The 21,323-nt window shown below is 42.5% G+C and overlaps 1 protein-coding gene across 3 annotated transcripts in view; it reads left to right on the top strand.

The window, feature by feature from the left end:
• The window catches only part of LOC128663560 (patatin-like phospholipase domain-containing protein 6), a 453,640-nt gene that overhangs the window by 339,480 nt on the left and 92,837 nt on the right, over positions 1-21,323 (top strand). For all 3 annotated transcript variants that reach the window (XM_053717940.1, XM_053717939.1, XM_053717938.1), the window contains 4 exons: positions 7,563-7,679; positions 7,822-7,891; positions 7,982-8,098; positions 13,355-13,503. In XM_053717940.1, the coding sequence (XP_053573915.1) occupies positions 7,563-7,679; positions 7,822-7,891; positions 7,982-8,098; positions 13,355-13,503 (453 nt within the window). The remainder of the gene's footprint in view (positions 1-7,562; positions 7,680-7,821; positions 7,892-7,981; positions 8,099-13,354; positions 13,504-21,323) is intronic.

Raw genomic sequence — 21,323 nt, 5'->3', positions numbered from 1 at the left:
GAGACTGCCGGACGGCAGCCTCCCGAAAGAATCACAGCTCATTCCACTAGGGCTGTGGCTTCCACATGGGCCTTCAAGAACGAGGCTTCTGTTGATCAGATATGTAGGGCAGCGACTTGGTCTTCACTGCACACTTTTACCAAATTTTACAAGTTTGATACTTTTGCTTCTTCTGAGGCTATTTTTGGGAGAAAGGTTTTGCAAGCCGTGGTGCCTTCCATTTAGGTGACCTGATTTGCTCCCTCCCTTCATCCGTGTCCTAAAGCTTTGGTATTGGTTCCCACAAGTAAGGATGACGCCGTGGACCGGACACACCTATGTTGGAGAAAACAGAATTTATGTTTACCTGATAAATTACTTTCTCCAACGGTGTGTCGGGTCCACGGCCCGCCCTGGTTTTTTTAATCAGGTCTGATGATTTATTTTCTTTAACTACAGTCACCACAGTACCATATGGTTTCTCCTATGCAAATATTCCTCCTTAACGTCGGTCGAATGACTGGGGTAGGTGGAGCCTGGGAGGGATCATGTGACCAGCTTTGCTGGGCTCTTTGCCATTTCCTGTTGGGGAAGAGAATATCCCACAAGTAAGGATGACGCCGTGGACCGGACACACCGTTGGAGAAAGTAATTTATCAGGTAAACATAAATTCTGTTTTTTAATAAAAGCGTTTACTTTTTTTCTGTCCTTCTGTGAATATATCTTAGCTATGGAGGACTCAGATACTACATTAGAAGGTTCCGCTCCTTCTGTACTCATTAATAATTCCTGTTTATATTGTGAGGAGGCCGTGGTGTGCCCACCTACTCAATTTTGTGCCATTTGCCTAAGCACTGTTTAAAGTCTCAGAAGGGAGACGAGCCTGCTAATACTCATAGCGCTATTAGTCCCTCTGAGCCATCTACCTCTTAGGTATCTGGATCCTGAGAGATTACTACCCTTTCTACACTACCCGCTCTACATGCAGTTCCCCGCGGGTCAACTAATCCTTCATCTGGAAGGGGCTTTTTTCCGGCGGACTTTACCACGCAGTTACAATCAGCAGTGTCTGCGGCCCTGAGTGCCTTACCCTCCTTTAGATTTAAAATTGAGCATCTGCGTTTTTTATTAAAGGAGGTTCTGTCTAGCTAGAGGTTCCAGAGGCTACACTCCCTGAGGTACTTAAGATCCCTAAATTAGACAGGGTTTATGAAAACAGGAAGGTCTCTCTGACTTTTCCTGTGCCAGTTAAGATGCGAACATTATTAGTAGCGAATGGGAAAGAGTAGGAACTTTTTTCCCCCTCGTCTACTTTTAAAAAATTATTCCCGGTCCCTAACTCTCAATTAGACTTGTGGGGCTCCATCCCTAAGGTGAATGGGTCTATTTCTACGCTGGCTAAGCGTACTACTATCCCTCTGGAGGATGGTTCATTTTTAGAGAGCCTATGGATAAGAAAATGGAAACCTTTCTGAGGAAGATGTTTCAACATACAGGGTTTTTATTTCAACCGGCGACAGCTGGAGCCGCGGTTGCTGAAGCAGCTACCTACTGGTGCGACACTAGGTCGGACCTCATTGAGGTGGAGACTCCCCTCGAGGATATTCAGGAGAGAATTAAGGCTCTGAGAATTGCTAATTCTTTCATCTGTGATGCAAATAGGTAGATTATTCGCATAAATGCAAAGGCTTCTGACTTTGCGGTCCTAGCCCGCCGGGCTCTCTGGTTGAAGTCTTGGTCTGAAGATATGACTTCTAAATCCAGACTCCTTTCTCTTCCTTTTAAGGGGAAGATTTTATTCGGTCCAGGGCTGGACTCGATTATTTCTACGGTTACCGGAGGGAAAGGTGTCTTCCTACCAGAGGATAAGAAAAATAGGCCTAAGGGACGGCATTCGTCTAATTTTCGTTCCTTTTGTTCTGACAAATCACAACGACAGTTATCCTCATCCAAGTTCGAGCAGCCCAAGAGTACTTGGAAGCCGGCTCAGTCCTGGAATAAGTCCAAACAGACTAAGAAGCCCGCCAAGAACAAATTAGCATGAAGGGGCGGCCCCCGATCCGGGATCAGATCGAGTAGGGGGCAGACTGTCTCTTTTTTCCGATGCTTGGTTCCAGGATGTAGAGGATCCTTGGGGTTGTAGCTCAAGGATACAGGATAGGATTAAAGTCTCATCTGCCCAGGGGCAGATTCCTACTCTCCAGTCTGTCTACAAGACCAGAAAAGAGGGCTGCCTCCTTAGATTGCGTACAGGATTTCTCCTCTCTAGGAGTAATTGTCCCGGTACCTACAGCAGAAAGAGGTTTGGGGTTTTATGCAAACCTTTTCGTGGTTCCAAAGAATGAGGGAACTTTTCCTCCAATTCTGGACCTAAAGTGCCTAAACAAGTTTCCAAGTATGCCCTCTTTCAAGATGTAGACAATACAGTCAATTCTTCCTCTGGATCAGGAAGGACAGTTTATAACCACAATAGACCTGAAGGGTGCATACCTTTACGTCCTGATACACAGGGAACATTTTCAGTTCCTGAGGTTTGCCTTTCTGGACCAGCACTTCCGGTTCATAGCTCTTCCGTTTGGCCTAGCTACTGCTCCAATGATATTTACAAAGGTTCTGGGGGCTCTTCTAGCCATTGCCAGAACACAAGGTATTGCAGTAGCGCCTTACCTGAACAATATCTTGGTAGAGGCACCATCTTTTCGTCTAGCGGAAGAACATTTTGAGTCCCTTCTCAATCGTCTTCAATCACATAGATAAAAGATAAACTTGGAAAAGAGTTCTCTTATTCCAAGTACAAGGGTCAATTTCCTGGGGACAATATTAGACTCCATATCCATGAGAATATTTCTCACAGATCAGAGACGTTGCAAGCTAACTTCTGTATGTCTTGCCCACCAGGCCTCCTTGAGACCCTCAGTGGCTCAGTGTATGGAGATGATTGGACTCATGGTGTCCTGTATGAACAACATTCCTTTTGCCAGATTCCATCTCAGACCCTTACAACTTTTGCATGCTGAGACAATGGAACGGTGACCATTCAGATCTGTCTCAACAGATTGTGCTGGACAACCTGTTGAGAGACTCGCTCTCTTGGTGGATCTGTCCAGATCATCTGTCCCAAGGCACGTGCTTCTTGAGACTGTCCTGGGAGATTGTGACCATGGACGCAAGCCTTTCCGGCTGGGGAGCCATTTGGGGTGGCAAGAAGGCACAAGGTCTGTGGACGCAGGAGGAGTCCTCCCTTCCGATCAATATTTTGAAACTCCGGGCAATCTTCAAAGTCTTGAAGGCTTGGCCCCTTTTGGGTTTATCCAAGTTTATCAGATTCCAATCAGACAATATAACCTTGGTTGCCTACATCAACCATCAGGGGGGAACGAGAAGTTCCTTGGCAATGAGAGAAGTATCTCAGATACTAGAGTGGGCGGAGACTCACAGTTGTACGCTGTCAGCAATCCACATTCCGGGTGTGGACAACTGGGAAGCGGACTTCCTCAGCAGGCAATCCTTTCACCCAGGGGAATGGTCTCTCCACCCCAAGGTGTTTGCAGAGATATGCAGCGAGTGGGGGGGCGCCGGAGATAGATCTCATGGCATCCCGCCTCAATACCCAGGTACGGGTCGAGGTCGAGGGATACTCAGGCGGAATTGGTAGATTCCCTATCAGTACCATGGAGGTTCAGACTCGTATATCTTTTTCCTCCATTACCGCTTCTTCCTCGTGGGGTAGCTCGCATCAAGCAGAAGCGAGCATCAGTGATTCTGATTGCTCCATCGTGGCCGCGAAGGACGTGGTTTGCGGATCTGGTGGGGATGTCCTTAACTCCTCAGTGGATGTTACCTTGTCGCAGAGATCTGTTGATACAGGGTCCCTTCGTTCATCAAAATCTAGATTATCTGAGGCTGACTGCATAGAGATTAAACGCATAGTCTTAGCCAAGAGAGGGTTCTCTAAGAGTGTAATCGACACACTGGTTCAAGCTCGTAAACCAGTTACTCGTTGTATCTACCATAAAGTGTGGAGGACTTACTTGTACTGATGTGAAGAGCGTGGCTTTTCCTGGCATAAGGTTAAGGTTGCCAGAATTTTATCTTTTCTGCAGAATGGACTGGAGAAGGGTCTATCTGCTAGTTCCCTGAAGGGACAGATATCGACCCTGTCGGTGTTACTGCACAAGAGATTGGCTGAGCTGCCGGATGTGCAGTCCTTTGTTAAGGCTCTGACTAGGATCAGACCTGTGTTTAGATCTGGGGCTCCGCCTTGGAGCCTAAGTCTTGTTCTTAGTGTTTTGCAGCAGGTTCCGTTTGAGCCTATGCATACTGTTGACATTAAATTGTTATCTTGGAAGGTTCTTTTTTTGCTGGCTATTGCCTCTGCGCACAGAGTTTCTGAGATTTCTGCTTTACAGTGCGACTCCCCTTGTCTTGTTTTCCATGCTGATAATGCGGTTTTACGTACTAAATTAAGGTTCCTCCCTAAGGTGGTGTCGGACCGTAACATTAATTAAGAAATTGTTGTTCCTTCTTTGTGTCCTAATCCTTCTTCACCAAAGGAACGCTTGCTTCACAATCTGGATGTGGTTCGTGCCTTGAAGTTTTATCTTCAGGCTACTAAGTAATTTAGACAATCTTCCTCTTTGTTTGTCATCTATATGGGGAAGCGTAAGGGGCAGAAGGCTACTATGACTTCCCTATCTTTCTGGTTGAGAAGTGTCATCTGCTTAGCTTATGAGACAGCGGGTCTACAGCCTCCTGAGAGGATAACGGTTCATTCCACTAGAGCAGTGGCTTCTTCCAGGGCTTTTAAGAACAAAGCCTCTATGGATCAGATTTGTAAGGCGGCTGCCTGGTCCTACTTACACACTTTTTATAAATTTTACAAGTTTGATGTGTTTGCTTCGGCTGAAGCAGCTTTCAGGAGAAAGTTTTGCAGGCTGTGGTGCCCTCAGAATAAGGTCCGCATTTTTTTTTGTTCCCTCCCGTTATTCATTCAGTATCCTCTGGAGCTTGGGTATAGTTTTCCCAACAGTAAGGAATACTAGATAAATTCCTTTCCTTCCTGGCAGGGAGAGTCCACAACCCCGCCCGTAATTTATTTTTTGTTGGGCAGCTCCCTTTTTATATTATTTCTTCTGGCGCCTTTATGCCCTGATGTTTCTCCTAATTTTCCTTGTTCTCTCCGCAGAATGACTGGGGGATAGGGGAAGTGGGAGGGATATTTAAGCCTTTAGCTGGGGTGTCTGCCTCCTCCTGGTGGCCAGGTGTTGTATTTCCCAAAAGTTAGGAATGAAGTCGTGGACTCTTCCTGCCAGGAAGGAAAGAAATTTATCTGGTAAGCATAAATTATGTTTTTCACTTTGCTATTAATGATATATTAGCTGTTATGCCTCCAGCTGTTAAGTGCAGACGCGTGTAAGGATTGGAAGGTTATCCTTCTATGGCTTTAGCTCATCAGGGACTCAAAGTTACCTATTGATAATAAGGGTTTTTATGATTTAGGATTCTTCCTCTGAAGATGGACTTTCTGAGTCTCAGGACCTTTCTGCTGAAGCAGAGGATGTGTCCTTTAATTAAAGGCTTGTGCATGTTCATACTTTGTTACAGGACATTTTAATTGCTTTAGAAATAGAGGATTTTCCTGCTACAGTTAAGCAACCAGTTAAAAGGATTGATAAATGATTTAAGACAGCACCCAAACAGCATTCTTCTTTTCCAATGCCTGATTCAGTTTCTGAGCTCATTTCTAAGGAATGGCAGAAGTCAGGTATTGCTTTTGTTCCGTCTGATAAGTGTAAATTATATCCCCTCTCCCTTCTGCTAATACGGAGATTCGGGAAACTATTCCTAAGGGGGATGCAGCTATTTTCACTTTGGCCAGGTGTACTGCTATTTCTTTGGAGGATAGTTAATCTTTTAAGGATCCTTGCATAGAAAACTTGAGGGTTGTCATATACAATCCATTCTGCTTGCAGTTTCTTTGTTTAGGCATGCTGTCAGTGTTGCCTGTGTAGCTACTCCTACTGCTGATTGGTGCGACAACCTTTCAGAACTTTAAACTACTCTGGATAACCTTCAGGATCGCATAAATATCCTGAGAACAGCAAATAGCTTTATTTTGTGATGCTGCTGTGGAAATGATTCACTAAAAATGCTGTTTTTACTGAAAAAGCTTTATGGTCAAAATCTTGGTCTGTTGATATGGTTTCTAAATGCAGATTTCTTTCTCTTCCCTTTCCCCTCCAACCAGGACTGGATGTTATTATTGCTACAGTTACAGGGGGCAAATGAGCTTTCCTGCCCCAAGGTAAAAAATCTAAGGGTAGGCTTTAATCCGCAGGACATCTTTGTTTCTTCTATCAATCTAAGATCAGAAAACCTCTTCCTATGCTCAAAGTTCTGGTCCACATCCTCCTGGAAGTCCAGTCCTTCTTAGTCTTAAAGCAAATAGACCAAAAAATCTACCCCAGCCTCAAAAACTACATGAAGGTGTAGCCCCCATGCCAGACCAGTCTCTGGACAAATAAGCTTAGGTAAGCATAAATGTTGTTATCTTAGCCCTACCTAGCTAATACATACCACGTGAGACTCCCTCAGCGGGGTGGACAAAACATACCACATCCCTTTACCTATATAAAGTTGGCCATACTTCCTCATTCCCTCATTATCCCTACCTACTTCCAGGTGAGGTAGCAGGAGGCATGCCTTTTCCTTCTAAGGTTGAGATATATTGTTTTGAATCCTTCATGGTTACAGGATCTACCGTATGGTGTCGTCATTGTAACCCTGGATATCATACCATGATCCGGCATAAAGTCATGCTTGGAGCGTATTAAACATCATTTGTGCTATTATGCCTGAGCATAAAACAGTAGATTTATTATAGATATTTTTTGCTAAACAAGCCACAACAGAAGGCAGAACACAGTGTATAGGGTGCAGCAGTGTCTGCTATGGAGACAGAATTGAATTAAAGGAAATAAGTTCATATGGTAGAACAGAGGCGATATGAAATATAAGACTGCTTTACAGTTTTCTTATTGTTCCTTTAGTAGTTTGTGATACCTTTTTAATGGACCCAACAAAATCAAGGTGCTTTTATTCCATAAGCTTTCAAGACCTCACAGCTCTCTTCTTTAGCTGCAGATACAGTCAGTTTATAGAAGATACCTGTGAGGTCTTAAAAGCTTATGGAATAAAAATACCTTTTAATGGACCAACAAAATGAATCACAATCTACTAAAGGAACATTCTCTGTGGGGCCAATATGGCAACAACACTTTTGAGTTTTCTTATTGAGATGGTAAAACTACTTGGTAAAGAATATTTGATAAAAGATATCAACTCAATAAAGAAGGTAGCAGAATAGAAAGATACAGTAAGTAATACTGATTTTAGGGTTCTATAATAGTCTGTGCTCCTAAGTATTCTGAGTTCCTTCTTATTGTTCCTTCTTATGATATACTTTAAATAAAATCTTTCTTCAAATTCTTTTGATCAATCTTTCTTTTATTTTCTCTCTTTGAGCTTCTCTTTTTTCCTCGTCTTTGTATATCCCTCTTGATGTTATATTTCACCCTTTTAGATGATGTCTTCACTTCCACGAACTGCCATGGATCTGACGTATCCCATTACATCACTGCTCTCAGGTGCTGCCTTTAATGCCACTCTACACAGCCTGTTCGGGGAGCAACAGATTCAGGTACTTAGCATGAGCTATAACCTCAGAATCAACTTCCATTATTTTATTCTTATTCTTCTTTATGTGCTTCTAGTTTTTTGTGTTTTCTGTGCTGATTATTTATCTGTACATACATTTCTTCCTTCTTTTTTTCTAATTCTAGGACTTGTGGTTGCCATATTTTAATATCACAACTGATATCAGTTCTTCTACAATGCGAGTACACAGAGAAGGTAATAGGTTGTGTTTTGCATGGGAAAGAAGCGTGTGTGTGTATAAAATTCATTTTTTTGTGGGATACAAATGCATTCCTACCTCTGCAGGTTCTCTCTGGCGATATGTTCGGGCCAGTACCTCCTACACTCCCTATCTACCTCCTCTCTGTGACCCTAAGGACTGCCACCTGCTGCTGGATGGCTGCTATGTCAATAACTTACCAGGTAAAAAAGAATTTGGGTTATAAGACAAGTGGATACTTAACCCCTTTGTGCCAAATGGACGTTGGTACTATCTCACACAGTACTTTACCCAGCGTACTGTGTTGATTACCTATGTCCTGCACAGAGGCGCATGTTGTGGTCCCTGCTGTCAGCTTAGACGGCTGGAGCTGCAACCAGGGGGTAGAATGCATCTGCTTTCATATGGTAAACCAGATTGCTGATCATTTCAGAAAGTGACACTCTATGTCTCCGTAATGCTCTTCCGCTGGTCCCAAGTGGGAGCGGCGGGAGTGAAGCAGGGTGGTGGGTGACCCAGCATTGATGGGGAGAAGGATTTGTGGAGTTCCCTACACTACTGCAAAAGATTATGAAGGGAGAAAGAGGGATGGGGCCAACACTGAAAAAATATCGGCTTGAGGGGGGACCCTACACAACAGAAAAAAGTGATCTTGGAGGGGAGGGTCACTACACTACAGAAAAAGCAAATATAATAAATATATAAAAAAATAGCAATAATTTGTTACTGGCAGCTTGGCTACCAGTTACAAACATGGCAGGGAGCAGTGGGAGGGGAAGGGTTAGAGAGCTCTTTCGGGGGGTGATCAGGGAGGTCGGAGGCTGCGGAGGGATCTACACTATAGAAATGTTAAAAAAATATATTAAAAAATAAATACATAAATAGAAGCCCTAAACAGCATACTGCCAGACTGTTTGCCAGTACCTAAGATGGTGGTGATCAGTGGGGAAGGGAAAGCTAATATTAATATTAAGGAATTTCAGAAGTGTAGTGCGCAGCTGCAATTATCGTCCTTCTAATTGCCAAAAACCAATGACAATGCCATTTATATCTGCTATTTCTGGAAGGGGATCCCAGAAAATCTTTTACAACCATTTGTCTTATGACTGCATTAGTTGTGTGTAAATAATTTAAGTGAGAAACCTAAAGTTTGGGGGGAAAAATAAAGATTTTTTTTTTTTTCTCCATTTAAATGTTTAATTGATTTTAATGTCATAAGTACAATGTCAGATGAATAACATTTTCAACAGAATGTAACAGAACAAACATTTTTAAGTGAAGTGCTCCATTGATATTTGAAAAGTCTCAAAAGGCCTATAGTTCAAGTTGTTTTTTTAGGGCGTTTCATGGTGATGTAGAGTCCCCGAAGTATATCCATTTGAGAACAGCCTTTTTTTTATGAACAGAGTACTTTTACTTCAAACAGGATTTAACAATTTAAATAATTTTCAATATTGTACTTTCTCTTACTAAAGTTTAAGGTAACCAGAATCCACTTTGTGCAGTTAATATAACATCGTTAATGTGAAGTAACTTTTTCATTCAAGGTATGTCTCAGTTTGATCCCAAATGTATAAAACGTCTAAAATAAAGTTTTGTTTACCTACAAAAGTATAATGTAGTTTTTCTAACTCCAGAACATGGCTTGTTCCAGGTGTTCAATGAGGTTTTTGTTTCATTCTGCAAGGGAATATAGTTTAGGTAGTATAGTTGAGAGTGATTCGAGATTATATCAATTCCCAAATAAGGTTGCTTGTTTTTAATCTGGAAGGGAGTATATGAATATATGTATTGGCGCTCCTCGTTTGAAGTGACAGAGGGCATCAGGGTAGTTTTGGCCATATTTATTGAAGAGTTAGAGGGCACCTTATAGTCTGTGAGTTCTTTTAGGGGGGGTTATAGAGGTAAGTGGGGGAGCTTAAAGAGAATACAATATCGTCTTCGTATAATAAACATTTTTGATGTATAGGGCCAAAAGTCACACCTTGAATTAAGGGATTGTACCTAACCCATGCTGCTAAGGTTTCTACAGTGAGTGCAAAGAGTAAGGGTGAAAGGGGGCAGCCCTGTCTTATACCATTATTAATGGGAATTTTCTGGGAGAGGGTGCAATTTGCACTTATTCTAGCGGGTGGTTTTCTGTTCAGCGCCTAAATACGATTTATTAAAGTGTTTGTAAATCCAAATATTGACAGGGTAGACCAGAGAAAGTCCCAATCCACCCTGTCAAAAGCTTTTTCTGCATCAGTGGATAAGAGAATACGTGAGGATTTTTTGGAGGTCGCTGAGGACAAGGTCTGTAAGACGCGGATAGTTTTATCTTTGGCCTCCCTTCCAGGGATAAAACCGACTTGGTCGGTATGTATTATAGTGGGGAGAATTTTATTTATACGTGTAGCTAGTAGTTGGGCGTATAATTTGATATGAATATTAATAAGGGAGATTGGGCGGAAGTTTGTGACCAAGTCTGTAGGCTTGCCTAGTTTTGGAATTACTGATATTGTGGCCTCAAGGAGGGAGGAGGATAGTTGTCCGTTATGATTCAGGGAGTGGTACATTTCCAAAAAGTGGGAACTTATCTGCGTTTTCAGTAGGTGGTAGAATTTAGGAGTGATGCGGTATTGGAGGTGTGTGGTGATACTAATATCAGACTCAACAAGCTTCCCCTAAATCTGATGTACTCCCAAAATCAGAAAATAATGAAAAAGAACAAAGGGGGGGGGGGGGTGGGGTGCGCTCCAAAGAGAGCTGTGAGTAGGACTATCTATATTAAGTGACGTGAAGAGCCAGTCTTGGTAAAAAATTGGGTTCAAACAACTGAAAGTCTTGATAAAGGCGCTGAAACACGTAGATATTGACTATCCAGTGTGATTAACATTGGCTCCAGCAAAAGGACGGCAGAATCGCAATAGAACCACCCCCCCTACGACCCGGCTATCCGATTGGACCTCAGAGGACCACGTGTATCAGACTATACACACGTCAGGGTAGGAAGGATTGACCGGGAAGTTAAAACGGCGAGACGCCGACCAGAGAAGAGTTTTGCATCCCGCTACAGCGCTCATACGGCGATACGCCGACCGGAGAGGAGCTTTGCAACTAAGCATAGAGACAGCCTTCCCATAACCCAAGAGAATCGAGAGGAGGTAAGGGATATCGGTAGTCCGGTAAGGGGGGAACACCGCTCCACTCTGTTCCACTGATGAAATTTTATCGCTTTGAGTATTGAGCATTTTTAACAGCTGTTTATACCTTTGGATACAATATTAAATAGTTGTGGCCACAACTTGGTTCCTAACATTGTTTACTATCTATCATCGCAGAACGATCCCAGCCTACTCACCATTGTGTGAGCTTGTTCAGGAACTTTTTACACACGGACTTAAGTCCTCCTTTTTTATCATTTTTTTTATTATCTATTGCCATTTGTGTCTATGTATGAATTGTTTCCAGTTTATGCCATTGTATGAATTGTTGCCATTTTTTGCTTTTGTATGAATTGTTGCCACTCTAGGCTTTAGTATGAATTGTGTCTATTTGTGCCTATGTCTGGATTGTTATCTATTATAACCCCAGTACAATCGTTTTGAAAATACATCGTTTTTATGCACTATTTACAGTAAAATTATATTATTCTATTTTCATTTGCGATTGTTTTCAATATATTTTATTATTATTAGCTTTCTATATAACTATAGCATTTAGGTATAATCAGATTATTGCCAAGACCATCATCTATTTTGAATAATCACCTATTCATTCGTAGATCTACAGACCACACATATTCTATAATAATTGAGTGCATGCCACACAGGAATAATTTATTGACACACGAGTATATTTACAACACAGATCTTTATCACGGAGACCTATAACAATTATTATTATTATCACAGATTGTCAACCACAATAATATCTATTCCTTCACAAAGTCACAGAGGAATAATTTATTGGAATACCATTACTTGAACCCAATTTTTTACCAAGACTGGCTCTTCACGTCACTTAATATAGATAGTCCTACTCACAGCTCTCTTTTGAGCACCCCCCCCCTTTGTTCTAGAATTTAGGAGTGAACCCATCGGGGGCCTGGACTTTGCCGTGAGGTTTTAATAGTCTTGTATAACTCTTGTAGAGTGAATGGTGCGTCTAGCACGGAGCAGTCTTCCCTTGTGAGGGAGGGTAATGGGGTGTGTCAGAGATAGTCATTTATTAGTTTGAGTTTGGCTATAGGTGTCCCCACTGGCAAATTGTATAAGGAAGTATAATAGTCGGCAAATTGATTAATTATGTCTTTACTGTAAAAATGGGTCGTCCCTTGGGGGTCTTTTATATTTGATATATATGTTCTATTTTGTCGTTTTTTGAGGGATCTAGCCATGAGTCGCCCAGCTTTGTTACTTTCTATAAAAAAAATTGACTTGGATGTGAGGGCATGCATATGTGCGCTTTTGATTAGGTAGTGGTTTAGGGGTTCTCTACCTTGTGGCATCTCCGCAAAAAGTTATTGAGATTTAGGATTGCGTTTAAGGGCTGTCTCGGTGGCAAGGTAATTGTTTGAGAGTGTAATATATTTAGTAGCTCTTATTTTCCGCTGTCTGTGAGTGTGTTTCATTAGTTTTCCCCTAATGTAGCATTTGTAAATTTCCCAGTTATTTACCACAAAAGTGGTTGTGGGGTCATTAAATTAGAAAAACTCCTCAGTCTTTTTCATAATGTCTTCAAGTATAAGTAGGTCGGTAAAGATATAGTAATTTAGTCTCCAGTTTTGTTGGGGGTTTGGCTTGGAAGTCCATAGGAAGGTAGTGACAACCATGCTGTGGTCAGACCAGACTGTGTGTTGTATTTTGGAGTCAACTAAGGTTGGTAGTGTGTTTTGGTCGCAGAAAATGTAGTCAAGGCGGGTATAGGAGCGTTGTGGATTGGAGAAAAAGGTGTAATCTTTTGTAGTTGGATTTTTTGTTCTTCAGGTGTCAAATGGGGGTATGGTCTGCAGTGCTTGACAATTTGCTCTTATTTGGTGAGATTGAATGTAAGATTTCCAGCAAGATGTATCTAGTGTAGGACATGTTGGAAAATTAAGGTCTCCACCTATTACTTTTGGACCTTTTGCAAAGTCTAGCAGCTGGTTTGTGGCCTTATGAAAAAAGGGAGAGGTGGGGCAGTTAGGGGCATATAAGTTGACAAGCGTAAGTGGTCTTCCGTAGTAGAGTCCTACTAAAATTAAGATCCTACCGTTGAGTAAAGATTAATTTTATGATCATATTTAGTGGCTAAATAGTGGCATCAAATATAAAATAATAGGCCTAGATCAATACCTTGGGTTTCCTTCTTTAAATATATATATAGCTTCTAAATTTTTTTAATTTCTTATTTCCTTTGTTACATGACTAAAACACTGGAGCCCTCGGTCCTGTATAATTCCCATTCAAAAACATATTTTTTTATCACTTTTCTAGCGGATGTGGCTCACTCCCTTGGAGCACGCACAGTCATAGCAGTTGATGTTGGGCAGCAGAGCAGTTGTGACATGCTGAACTATGGAGACAGCCTGTCAGGATGGTGGTTACTATGGAAGCGTCTGAATCCATGGGCTACAAAAGTCATGGTAACTAATACAAGAAATGTCAACCTTCTTCTCTGTCCAGATTTAGGCTTTGATTGCTCCTTACTAATGTCATTGTAATCCATCAGAAGTCTATGTTTGAATCAACTGTCCTGCTGGATGACACATAAAGGACCAGATTATGAGTGGAGTACAAAATTGTGCCTTCGCTCCACTCGTAATACCAGCTCATGCAATTGTGCGCTGATATTTCTCCAACATAGGTGTGTCCGGTCCACGGCGTCATCCTTACTTGTGGGATATTCTCTTCCCCAACAGGAAATGGCAAAGAGCCCAGCAAAGCTGGTCACATGATCCCTCCTAGGCTCCGCCTACCCCAGTCATTCTCTTTGCCGTTGTACAGGCAACATCTCCACGGAGATGGCTTAGAGTTTTTTAGTGTTTAACTGTAGTTTTTATTATTCAATCAAGAGTTTGTTATTTTGAAATAGTGCTGGTATGTACTATTTACTCAGAAACAGAAAAGAGATGAAGATTTCTGTTTGTATGAGGAAAATGATTTTAGCAACCGTCACTAAAATCCATGGCTGTTCCACACAGGACTGTTGAGAGCAATTAACTTCAGTTGGGGGAACAGTGAGCAGTCTCTTGCTGCTTGAGGTATGACACATTCTAACAAGACGATGTAATGCTGGAAGCTGTCATTTTCCCTATGGGATCCGGTAAGCCATGTTTATTACGATCGTAAATAAGGGCTTCAAAAAGGGCTTATTAAGACTGTAGACTTTTTCTGGGCTAAATCGATTGATTATTAACACATATTTAGCCTTGAGGAATCATTTTATCTGGGTATTTTGATATAATAATATCGGCAGGCACTGTTTTAGACACCTTATTCTTTAGGGGCTTTCCCAAAGCATAGGCAGAGCCTCATTTTCGCGCCGGTGTTGCGCACTTGTTTTTGAGAGGCATGGCATGCAGTCGCATGTGAGAGGAGCTCTGATACTTAGAAAAGACTTTCTGAAGGCGTCATTTGGTATCGTATTCCCCTTGGGGCTTGGTTGGGTCTCAGCAAAGCAGATACCAGGGACTGTAAAGGGGTTAAAGTTCAAAACGGCTCCGGTTCCGTTATTTTAAGGGTTAAAGCTTCCAAATTTGGTGTGCAATACTTTTAAGGCTTTAAGACACTGTGGTGAAAATTTGGTGAATTTTGAACAATTCCTTCATGTTTTTTCGCATTTGCAGTAATAAAGTGTGTTCAGTTTAAAATTTAAAGTGACAGTAACGGTTTTATTTTAAAACGTTTTTTGTACTTTGTTATCAAGTTTATGCCTGTTTAACATGTCTGAACTACCAGATAGACTGTGTTCTGAATGTGGGGAAGCCAGAATTCCTATTCATTTAAATAAATGTGATTTATGTGACAATGACAATGATGCCCAAGATGATTCCTCAAGTGAGGGGAGTAAGCATGGTACTGCATCATTCCCTCCTTCGTCTACACGAGTCTTGCCCACTCAGGAGGCCCCTAGTACATCTAGCGCGCCAATACTCCTTACTATGCAACAATTAACGGCTGTAATGGATAATTCTGTCAAAAACATTTTAGCCAAAATGAACACTTATCAGCGTAAGCGCGACTGCTCTGTTTTAGATACTGAAGAGCATGACGACGCTGATAATAATATTTCTGAAGGGCCCCTAACCCAGTCTGATGGGGCCAGGGAGGTTTTGTCTGAGGGAGAAATTACTGATTCAGGGAACATTTCTCAACTAGCTGAACCTGATGTGATTGCATTTAAATTTAAGTTGGAACATCTCCGCATTCTGCTTAAGGAGGTATTATCCACTCTGGATGATTGTGACAAGTTGGTCATCCCAGAGAAACTATGTAAAATGGACAAGTTCCTAGAGGTGCCGGGGCTCCCAGAAGCTTTTCCTATACCCAAGCGGGTGGCGGACATTGTTAATAAAGAATGGGAAAGGCCCGGTATTCCTTTCGTCCCTCCCCCCATATTTAAAAAATTGTTTCCTATGGTCGACCCCAGAAAGGACTTATGGCAGACAGTCCCCAAGGTCGAGGGAGCGGTTTCCACTTTAAACAAACGCACCACTATACCCATAGAGGATAGTTGTGCTTTCAAAGATCCTATGGATAAAAAATTAGAAGGTTTGCTTAAAAAGATGTTTGTTCAGCAGGGTTACCTTCTACAACCAATTTCATGCATTGTCCCTGTCGCTACAGCCGCATGTTTCTGGTTCGATGAGCTGATAAAGGCGGTCGATAGTGATTCTCCTCCTTATGAGGAGATTATGGACAGAATCAATGCTCTCAAATTGGCTAATTCTTTCACCCTAGACGCCACTTTGCAATTGGCTAGGTTAGCGGCTAAGAATTCTGGGTTTGCTATTGTGGCGCGCAGAGCGCTTTGGTTGAAATCTTGGTCGGCTGATGCGTCTTCCAAGAACAAGCTACTTAACATTCCTTTCAAGGGGAAAATGCTGTTTGGCCCTGACTTGAAAGAGATTATCTCTGATATCACTGGGGGTAAGGGCCACGCCCTTCCTCAGGATCGGCCTTTCAAGGCAAAAAATAAACCTAATTTTCGTCCCTTTCGTAGAAACGGACCAGCCCAAAGTGCTACGTCCTCTAAGCAAGAGGGTAATACTTCTCAAGCCAAGCCAGCTTGGAGACCAATGCAAGGCTGGAACAAGGGAAAGCAGGCCAAGAAACCTGCCACTGCTACCAAGACAGCATGAAATGTTGGCCCCCGATCCGGGACCGGATCTGGTGGGGGGCAGACTCTCTCTCTTCGCTCAGGCTTGGGCAAGAGATGTTCTGGATCCTTGGGCGCTAGAAATAGTCTCCCAAGGTTATCTTCTGGAATTCAAGGGACTTCCCCCAAGGGGGAGGTTCCACAGGTCTCAGTTGTCTTCAGACCACATAAAAAGACAGGCATTCTTACATTGTGTAGAAGACCTGTTAAAAATGGGAGTGATTCATCCTGTTCCATTAAGAGAACAAGGGATGGGGTTCTACTCCAATCTGTTTATAGTTCACAAAAAAGAGGGAACGTTCAGACCAATCTTAGATCTCAAGATCTTAAACAAGTTTCTCAAGGTTCCATCGTTCAAGATGGAAACCATTCGAACTATTCTTCCTTCCATCCAGGAAGGTCAATTCATGACCACGGTGGATTTAAAGGATGCGTATCTACATATTCCTATCCACAAGGAACATCATCGGTTCCTGAGGTTCGCATTCCTGGACAAACATTACCAGTTCGTGGCGCTTCCTTTCGGATTAGCCACTGCTCCAAGGATTTTCACAAAGGTACTAGGGTCCCTTCTAGCTGTGCTAAGACCAAGGGGCATTGCTGTAGTACCTTACTTGGACGACATTCTGATTCAAGCGTCGTCCCTTCCTCAAGCAAAGGCTCACACGGACATTGTCCTGGCCTTTCTCAGATCTCACGGATGGAAAGTGAACGTGGAAAAGAGTTCTCTATCTCCGTCAACAAGGGTTCCCTTCTTGGGAACAATAATAGACTCCTTAGAAATGAGGATTTTTCTGACAGAGGCCAGAAAAACAAAACTTCTAGACTCTTGTCGGATACTTCATTCCGTTCCTCTTCCTTCCATAGCTCAGTGCATGGAAGTGATCGGGTTGATGGTAGCGGCAATGGACATAGTTCCTTTTGCACGCATTCATCTAAGACCATTACAACTGTGCATGCTCAGTCAGTGGAATGGGGACTATACAGACTTGTCTCCGAAGATACAAGTAAATCAGAGGACCAGAGACTCACTCCGTTGGTGGCTGTCCCTGGACAACCTGTCACGAGGGATGACATTCCGCAGACCAGAGTGGGTCATTGTCACGACCGACGCCAGTCTGATGGGCTGGGGCGCGGTCTGGGGATCCCTGAAAGCTCAGGGTCTTTGGTCTCGGGAAGAATCTCTTCTACCGATAAATATTCTGGAACTGAGAGCGATATTCAATGCTCTCAAGGCTTGGCCTCAGCTAGCGAGGGCCAAGTTCATACGGTTTCAATCAGACAACATGACAACTGTTGCGTACATCAACCATCAGGGGGGAACAAGGAGTTCCCTGGCGATGGAAGAAGTGACCAAAATCATTCTATGGGCGGAGTCTCACTCCTGCCACCTGTCTGCTATCCACATCCCAGGAGTGGAAAATTGGGAAGCGGATTTTCTGAGTCGTCAGACATTGCATCCGGGGGAGTGGGAACTCCATCCGGAAATCTTTGCCCAAGTCACTCAGCTGTGGGGCATTCCAGACATGGATCTGATGGCCTCTCGTCAGAACTTCAAAGTTCCTTGCTACGGGTCCAGATCCAGGGATCCCAAGGCGGCTCTAGTGGATGCACTAGTAGCACCTTGGACCTTCAAACTAGCTTATGTGTTCCCGCCGTTTCCTCTCATCCCCAGGCTGGTAGCCAGGATCAATCAGGAGAGGGCGTCGGTGATCTTGATAGCTCCTGCGTGGCCACGCAGGACTTGGTATGCAGATCTGGTGAATATGTCATCGGCTCCACCTTGGAAGCTACCTTTGAGACGAGACCTTCTTGTTCAGGGTCCGTTCGAACATCCGAATCTGGTTTCACTCCAGCTGACTGCTTGGAGATTGAACGCTTGATCTTATCGAAGCGAGGGTTCTCAGATTCTGTTATCGATACTCTTGTTCAGGCCAGAAAGCCTGTAACTAGAAAGATTTACCACAAAATTTGGAAAAAATATATCTGTTGGTGTGAATCTAAAGGATTCCCTTGGGACAAGGTTAAGATTCCTAGGATTCTATCCTTCCTTCAAGAAGGATTGGAAAAAGGATTATCTGCAAGTTCCCTGAAGGGACAGATTTCTGCCTTGTCTGTGTTACTTCACAAAAAGCTGGCCGCTGTGCCAGATGTTCAAGCCTTTCTTCAGGCTCTGGTTAGAATTAAGCCTGTTTACAAACCTTTGACTCCTCCTTGGAGTCTCAATTTAGTTCTTTCAGTTCTTCAGGGGGTTCCGTTTGAACCCTTGCATTCCGTTGATATTAAGTTATTATCTTGGAAAGTTTTGTTTTTAGTTGCAATTTCTTCTGCTAGAAGAGTTTCAGAATTATCTGCTCTGCAGTGTTCTCCTCCTTATCTGGTGTTCCATGCAGATAAGGTGGTTTTACGTACTAAACCTGGTTTTCTTCCAAAAGTTGTTTCTAACAAAAACATTAACCAGGAGATTATCGTACCTTCTCTGTGTCCGAAACCAGTTTCAAAGAAGGAACGTTTGTTGCACAATTTGGATGTTGTTCGCGCTCTAAATTCTATTTAGATGCTACAAAGGATTTTAGACAAACATCTTCCTTGTTTGTTGTTTATTCCGGTAAAAGGAGAGGTCAAAAAGCAACTTCTACCTCTCTCTCTTTTTGGATTAAAAGCATCATCAGATTGGCTTACGAGACTGCCGGACGGCAGCCTCCCGAAAGAATCACAGCTCATTCCACTAGGGCTGTGGCTTCCACATGGGCCTTCAAGAACGAGGCTTCTGTTGATCAGATATGTAGGGCAGCGACTTGGTCTTCACTGCACACTTTTACCAAATTTTACAAGTTTGATACTTTTGCTTCTTCTGAGGCTATTTTTGGGAGAAAGGTTTTGCAAGCCGTGGTGCCTTCCATTTAGGTGACCTGATTTGCTCCCTCCCTTCATCCGTGTCCTAAAGCTTTGGTATTGGTTCCCACAAGTAAGGATGACGCCGTGGACCGGACACACCTATGTTGGAGAAAACAGAATTTATGTTTACCTGATAAATTACTTTCTCCAACGGTGTGTCCGGTCCACGGCCCGCCCTGGTTTTTTTTTAATCAGGTCTGATAATTTATTTTCTTTAACTACAGTCACCACGGTACCATATGGTTTCTCCTATGCAAATATTCCTCCTTAACGTCGGTCGAATGACTGGGGTAGGCGGAGCCTAGGAGGGATCATGTGACCAGCTTTGCTGGGCTCTTTGCCATTTCCTGTTGGGGAAGAGAATATCCCACAAGTAAGGATGACGCCGTGGACCGGACACACCGTTGGAGAAAGTAATTTATCAGGTAAACATAAATTCTGTTTTTGAAGTGACCCGCAATCGCGTTTGCATTGCTAGGAAGCTATGTGCTTAATAGAGCGAGCTTCCATAGGCTCTCACTGGAGCCTCGTTCTCATGCCGGGAGACACGGCATGAGAACTAGCGCAGCGAAGAGGGTAAGTCACACAGCAATGGGCAGCAGATTATAAATATATGTAAATGAATATGTACATTTTATATTTATGTGTTAATATGTGTATATACAATACACATATTAACACATAAATATATATGAATATAAGCATTTACATATATATTTACTGGGAACACACAGTTCCCATAGACCACAACGTAAACAACCGCCAACTTTAGCCCCCCAAAACTACCTGGTGTAGTTATTTTATGTATCGAGGGAGAGAGAGAGCGCTGAAAAAGATCACCTCAAAGTACACAGGTAGTTATTTTATTAAAAAATAAAAATGCTACAATTATATTTATTAATAAAATACACACTACTGTATTTTGGGGGCATTTGGGGCACATTTATAAACTAATTGTAATGGCTAGTTATTTGTGGGGTGCCTGCAAATGTGCCTGTTCGCGGGCACGTGATAAATTAGCGCTCCACTTGTAACCTAACCCAAAATATTTCCAGACGTCTTCCATTTTAACATTTGGGTTAAATAAACATACTAACATGTGTACATTAAAGGGACAGTCAACACCATCATTTTTTTTATAATAATACATTTTTTACCTCTGTGATTGCCTTGTATCTAAGCCTCTGACCCCTTATTTCAGTTCTTTTTACAGACTTGCATTTTAGCCAGTCAGTGCTGACTCCTAGGTAACTTCCAGTGCATGAGCTCAATGTTATCTGTATGACACACATGAACTAACGCCCTCTAGTGGGAAAAAAATGTCAAAATGCATTCACATAAGAGGCTGCCTTCAAGGTCTAAGAAATTAGCATATGAGCCTACCTAAGTTTAGCTTTCAACTAGGAATACAAAGAGAACAAAGCAAAATTGGTGATAAAAGTTAATTGGAAAATTGTTTAAAATGACATGCCCTATTTGAATCATGAAAGTTTATTTTGGACTTGACTCTCCCTTTAAATGTTTTGGGCCTTTTTGCAAACCTTCATGGAAGGAAGTATTAAGCAGCCAATAGGAAAGAATAGCATCATCAAAAATATATACGTATACTGTTGTTACCCTGAATGATTCTGAATTTTAGTGTGTTTGGAAAGAAAGGGACATGGGAAAAATGTTTGTGTTTTATATTTTAAACATATTCTAATTTGTTTTTCACAAAATGCATACACGTTTACACACAAATACACTAACAATACATAAAATATACTCACTCTCAGCTATATTACGAATTTTGCCTTATGAGTGGCTCGGTAATAACTTTTTGCGGGGGATATGGCTGCCTTGAGTTCCATACCGCACACAAATACCAGCACTGCTTTGAGCTGCTGTTATGTGCTCATGCACGATTTCCCCATAGACATCAATGGGGAGAGCCGGCTAAAAAAAGCCTTACACCTGCAATAAAGGAGCGTAAAGCTCCGTAACCCAGCCCCATTGATGGCTATGGGGAAAGAAAAGTTATGTTTACACCTAACATCTGCCGTCCCCGACATCGCTGACACCTACATTACACTTATTAACCCCTAATCTGCCGCCCCCAACATCGTCGCCACCTACCTACACTTATTAACCCCTAATCTGCCGCCCCCAACGTCGCAGCCACCTACCTACACTTATTAACCCCTAATC

This window comes from Bombina bombina, chromosome 6 (genome assembly GCF_027579735.1).
Source record: "Bombina bombina isolate aBomBom1 chromosome 6, aBomBom1.pri, whole genome shotgun sequence".
Classification (NCBI taxonomy): Eukaryota; Metazoa; Chordata; class Amphibia; order Anura; family Bombinatoridae; genus Bombina; species Bombina bombina.
Note: the sequence above shows the minus strand (reverse complement) of the source record. Positions and strands in the feature narration are given on the sequence as shown.